The 5,569-nt window shown below is 34.9% G+C and overlaps 1 protein-coding gene across 1 annotated transcript; it reads left to right on the top strand.

Annotated features, from left to right (window-relative positions):
- Positions 1 to 2,954: 2,954 nt before the first annotated feature.
- On the top strand, positions 2,955 to 5,569 carry LOC122597140. The gene is made up of 8 exons (XM_043769772.1): positions 2,955 to 3,323; positions 3,405 to 3,623; positions 3,697 to 3,789; positions 4,006 to 4,107; positions 4,193 to 4,564; positions 4,641 to 4,717; positions 4,811 to 4,843; positions 5,360 to 5,569. Exons 1-7 carry the CDS (start codon positions 2,955 to 2,957, stop codon positions 4,815 to 4,817), a joined length of 1,239 nt encoding a protein of 412 aa, XP_043625707.1. The 3' UTR covers positions 4,818 to 4,843; positions 5,360 to 5,569.

Genomic DNA, 5,569 nt, shown 5'->3' on the forward strand with positions numbered 1-5,569 from the left:
CTGGCTTAGAATATCAATTTAAATTAGTATGGGTATATACATATATACAGTATATATAAATTATTGTTAGTAAAAAGTAAGAAAACTTTACGTATTCATGTGAGTGATATGTTGAAGAGGATGATGATGATCCTTTGACAAGAAGCAAGTGGGCTTTACCTTAATGATACATCAGAAATCCATACAAATAATAAAAGAATCCAATTTTGGTTGTAAGAAAAAATGACAGAACAATGATCAGAAATGGGCTGTGTTTTGTACGGTTCCCCGGCCAACAAAAAACTAAAAGCAAAGAGAATTTTGGGCTTTGCTTGTTCTTATCAAAGCGAAATAACATATAACATAGATAAAAATGGGTGTTGCCTTTTCTTTATTCTTTTACAGCTCCCAGCAAAATAGCAGCAATAAAATGAATGCCAACTTTGTAGTTATCATTTTGTCAAGGACTCATGGTGTTGTCTTGCGTCAAGAATAGAAAGCCCATCGCCAAACTTGCAAGCTTCAGTCCATAAATGAAGTATGGGCCCAACAGGGACGAAAATAGCCCACAATAGTTATTGTCGGTTGAGCGGCATACACATCCATGGAAATTGGAAAATGCATCAACAGGCCGACAGCAGCTGCTCTTTTTAGCACTTCACTTGCAATCCATTGACGTTGTCTCTTGACCGTTTTAGCATGGTTTAAGCTCCAAATTCACAAAATTTACACAATGTTCCTGTACGTGCTTATGCAAACTCTGAATAACCAAAATGACATAAATTTGACTCAATATGTATAAAAGTAAATGGTATTAACTAACAAATAACCATGCAAAAATTTATATAATTAGACTAAAATAGTAATGTAATTGATTTCCCAAGTTTCCCAACCAAGAAGTTGCCACTTTTGTTGTGATTCTACAAATTTGTAGAATTGGTGAAAGTGAAGTCGAAGGTGGAGCAGAAGGTGAACCTGAACCGAACACATAACCATCAATGCAAAATAATCAAAATAACTTTGATGATTTGCTTAGAGATACTGAACAAAAGGTGTATTTGAATGCTAAACATAGTAAGCTGTCATGTCTGGTTTATTTGTACCATATAAAGTGCCTTTGTGGTTGGAGCAACAAATCCTTCTCTATGCTGCTCGACTTTCTTCAAGATTTGTTGCCCGAAGGGAATTGTTTACCTAAAAAAGTCCATGAGGTGAAAACGATCATGGCAAAGTTAGGATTAGGGTATGAAAAAATTGATGCATGTCCTAATGGTTGCATGTTGTTTTGGAATGATAAGCTGAAAGAAGAAGTGTGTAGTGTTTGTGGAGCTTCAAGATGGAGAACCATAGAAGATATCTCAGAAGATGGGGTAGGTCCACAAAAAAGGAAGGCTGCAAACATTTTGCGTTGGTTTTCCTTAAAACCAAGGCTTCAAAGATTGTTCATGTCCTCAAAGACGGCCAATCTTATGAAGTGGCATCATTTGGAGCGAGTACAAGATGGTAAGTTGCGGCATCCCGCTGATGCATTAGCATGGAAGGACTTTGATATGAAATATCCTGAGTTTGCAAATGATCCTCGAAATGTTCGTTTGGCTCTAGCTAGTGATGGTTTTAATCCATATAGGACGCTGAATGTAGCCTATAGTATTTGGCCTGTCTTTGTCATTCCTTATAACCTGCCTCCATGGTATGTAATGAAACAACCAAACTTCATTCTTTCTTTAATAATTCCTGGTCCAAAAGGCCCCGGGAATAAAATAGATGTTTACATGCAGCCTTTAGTCAAGGAATTAGAAGAGTTGTGGGATAATGGTGTAGAAACTTTTGATGCCTCTATAAGTGAGAACTTTCATTTGAAGGCTGCCGTTCTTTCTACCATATCTGATTTTCCAGGATACGCGAACCTTTCTGGGTGGAGCACCAAGGGAGAATATGCGTGTCCTTTGTGTGTGTTTGATAAGTCATCAAGATGGCTAGATCATGGGCAGAAGTGGTGTTACATGGGTCATCGAAGATACTTGCACACAAATCATTGTTCACGTAAAGATACTCTATCCTTTGATGGATATGAGGAGTTAAGAGATCCTCCAATCCCACCATCCGGGGTTGTTTCTCTCAATCAGTTAGAACATGTTGATTTTCTTGCTGACAATGTTGAAAAGAGTCCGTGGAAAAGGAAGACCATTTTCTTTAAGCTACCTTATTGGAAGAATTTGTTGTTGCATCATAATCTAGATGTTATGCACATTGAAAAGAATGTATGCGACAACATTGTTGGGACTTTGCTTGGAATAGTGGGGAAGTCAAAAGACAACATGAAAGCTCGTCTAGACCTAGAGAAATGGGGGATACGGGAGGAGCTTCATCCAAAAAAGAATCCTGGAAGCAGTAATATTTACTTGCCAAAAGCATGTTATGAAATGACCCGAGGCGAGAAAGATTTATTCTTACAAACTCTTAAATCTATCAAACCTCCCGATGAATATTCCTCAAATATTCCTCAAATATGCAATCTGATGCTGATCAAAGTCGTCTTGATTCACTTCTAGACACATTTGGCGTACCAAACCTAGATAGAGTTGGTAGTGATGTTGAAGAAACTGATGGCATACCGATTATGGAGTATGAAGATGAAGATGAAAATGATATATAGTAGAATCTGAAATATTCGAGAGCTGAAATATGAAGATGAAGTTAGTTTATTAGCTTGTGATTTATTAGTTTCTTGCAATATAATCTACAGCTTGCATATGCATAAACTTAGTTCAGATTGTATGGTGAAATAGTAACTTGTGTTATGTGTGAACAAGGTCAGTGAAGAATCTTAAATATTCAGAAGCTGTTCAGTACAACTTATACTAATGAAATTTGTTTTGTCGTTTAATATATTAAATAATATCATTTTTTAGTTGAGTGTTTTTTGATATGGTTTTTGTCTTATTGGCTCTGTTATTATCAGATTTGTACACAAGATGGGTAAAAGTAAAAGGTTGTGTATAGTCAAAACTGGTGGGCTTGAACAACAAAACACTGAAGTGGAGCCTCATACTGAAGAACAACAAGCAAATGTAAATGAAGCTACTGACAATGTACAATCTGATTCAGGCCCACCAAAAAAGGTTCGGCGTCATACTGTAAAACAAGCAATTTGGGATTTAGAAAGTGATGAGCGGATTGAGGTTACTTTTAACGAGTTAGGACAGCCAGTTGGGGATGAGGGAAAAGAGTTCACTAGTTTTTTGGGGACATTAGTGAAGATGTCGAATCACCTCTCAATAGAATATCTACATTGGAGGACAATACCTGAAGATAAAAAAGATGACTTGTGGAACCTCGTGAAGGTACTTCTTGTTACATATATCTATCTGGAATGATTATATTCGCATGATTTGAAATAATAACTTCATTTAAACTCATCATAGGGCCGATTTATTTTTGTACCCGCTGAAAATGATAAAGTTAAGGACTGGGTGTTGTCTGATATGGGAATAAAATTCAAGTCATGGAAATATGAGTTAAAAAAGAAGTGGTTTGATTCAAGCTCAACGATAAATGGTATTGTAGCTGCCCAAAATGATCCGAGGGTTGATAAAGAACAATTTAAGAAGCTAGTGACTTATTGGTTTAAAGACAAAGTTCAGGTAATCTATGTTTTTGAATGACACTATAGTTCGTTGACAATTATAAAACTCAAACTAATATATAAATGAACAGGTGGAAAGTGAGATGAAGAGAAAGATTCGTGGCAAGTTTAAAGAGCCTCATGTGATCGGAACCAAATCTTTTGCTAGGTTGATTCATGATGAGGTAATACCAAGTTTAATGAGCCTCATTAATTCATCTCTCAATTTTCATTTAGATATATATATATTTTTTAATTTAATATAATTTCCTGTTTATGTTACAATAGTTATTTGATTCGGTCAGATTTGGTTAAGAGCTGTATCTAACGGAAATTAGTGTTGATATATTGTATATAAATCAGAGGATATTTTAGATAATTCATCATGAGAGTTTTTGTAGACAAAAAAGACTGGTGTTCGACCATCACGGGGGAAAGTGTATTGTCTAACCCGTACACGTGAAAATGGAGATATCGTGAATGAGGTGGCAACAGAAGTTGTGGTAAGTATCTTTAAATTTTGAATTGTTAAAGCTGCAATATATGATTTCTTTTAGTATATTTTCTTAGCTAGTAGACTATGTCCAGGGTAAATTGAAAAGTTTAGAGAATGGGTCTACTAGTTCTACTAAAGGAGTGGATCTTAATTGGAAAAATGATGACTTGGCAAAGGTCAAAGGACCAGAGAAAGGAGGTCGTGTTCGATGCTTGGGAAAAGTTGTAATAGCAAAAGATAAAGGATCTTGTTTGTCACAAGATCCTCAAATACCCGTATTGAAGGCTCGTATCAATGAGCTTGAAGACAAAATGAAAGAAATGGATGAATCGAAAGAAAGACAAGATGCTGAAATGAAGGAATTAAAAGATAGACAGGAAGTTATGATCCAATTTATGGCTCTTATTAAAGACCAATTACCTAATTCAGATCTTGCTAACATTTTTAAAGGTCTAAACACACAGGTATATGATATATCAATTTTGAAAGTATAATCATATTTGAATGCATTTGATTCTTTTTAACTCCAAGTAATTTCAGGTTGCTAGTGATTCGTCTAGCGTGTATAATCATTCTTCTACAGAAAACCCAACATCTTCTCGTGCAAGTCATAACAGGTTAGTGTTATTTTTGTTCTATATATATAATGTACCACATTTATTATGCATATTATAGAAAATTTATTCTTTGAATTGTATTATATGCAACAGTTCTTGAAGACATGGTTTTCTCCTATCTTAACAGTTAAGAAACTCGAATTCTTTATTCTTTGTTCACAAACTACTTCTATACTAGAATATTAGATGTACAATTGTATAGATATGACTTATTTTTGTATTGTCTCTAATTGAAATTAGTAATTGAAACTACATTAGGGCTGTTGATATGTCTTCTAGGATTGTTAACACGTTGTGTATACTGAAATCACATCATTAAAAATGGTGTACGAGTGTTAGTCTCTTTATGGCAGTTCATAGATATAAGAACAAATTAAAGCATGTTTTTGAAATGGACAGTGTAATGGCGAGTTCATAGATATAAGAGCGAATTAAAGCATTTTTTGAAACGTGCCATGTACTGCTATAGTTATTGTTCGGCTGTTGCTAGTCTTGTTCTCTTTATGGCAGTTCATAGATATAAGAACAAATTAAAGCATGTTTTTGAAACGAATAGTGTATCGTTCAGGCTGTTGCTAATGCTAAGCTTTCATTTTGTATATAGGTTTCTAAATTAACTTGGCCACTTTTTGGTTTGCACAGGTGTAAATGGCAATTCTGGCAGAAGCAAGTTCCAGAAGCCAAGAGTAGAATACTTGAAGACTTCACCATCAAGCATGTATGTAGTTATCGAGTTATCTTGATATAGTAATCCAGGAGCCTATTTGAGTTGTTTTGTGTTTCTTATTGAAGTTACTACTTTGGATTAATATTGTATTGTTTGCCATGTGAAATAAACTACATTATAATTCA

The sequence above is a fragment of the Erigeron canadensis genome, chromosome 4, assembly GCF_010389155.1.
Source record: "Erigeron canadensis isolate Cc75 chromosome 4, C_canadensis_v1, whole genome shotgun sequence".
Classification (NCBI taxonomy): Eukaryota; Viridiplantae; Streptophyta; class Magnoliopsida; order Asterales; family Asteraceae; genus Erigeron; species Erigeron canadensis.

Excerpts from the sequence above, each read along its gene's own strand:
- LOC122597140 (XM_043769772.1), top strand. The coding sequence starts at position 2,955 with ATGGGTAAAAGTAAAAGGTTGTGTATAGTCAAAACTGGTGGGCTTGAA. Across the intron at positions 3,790-4,005 it reads CTAGGTTGATTCATGATGAG|ACAAAAAAGACTGGTGTTCG; the intron begins GTAATACCAAGT and ends GAGTTTTTGTAG. Across the intron at positions 4,108-4,192 it reads AGGTGGCAACAGAAGTTGTG|GGTAAATTGAAAAGTTTAGA; the intron begins GTAAGTATCTTT and ends GACTATGTCCAG.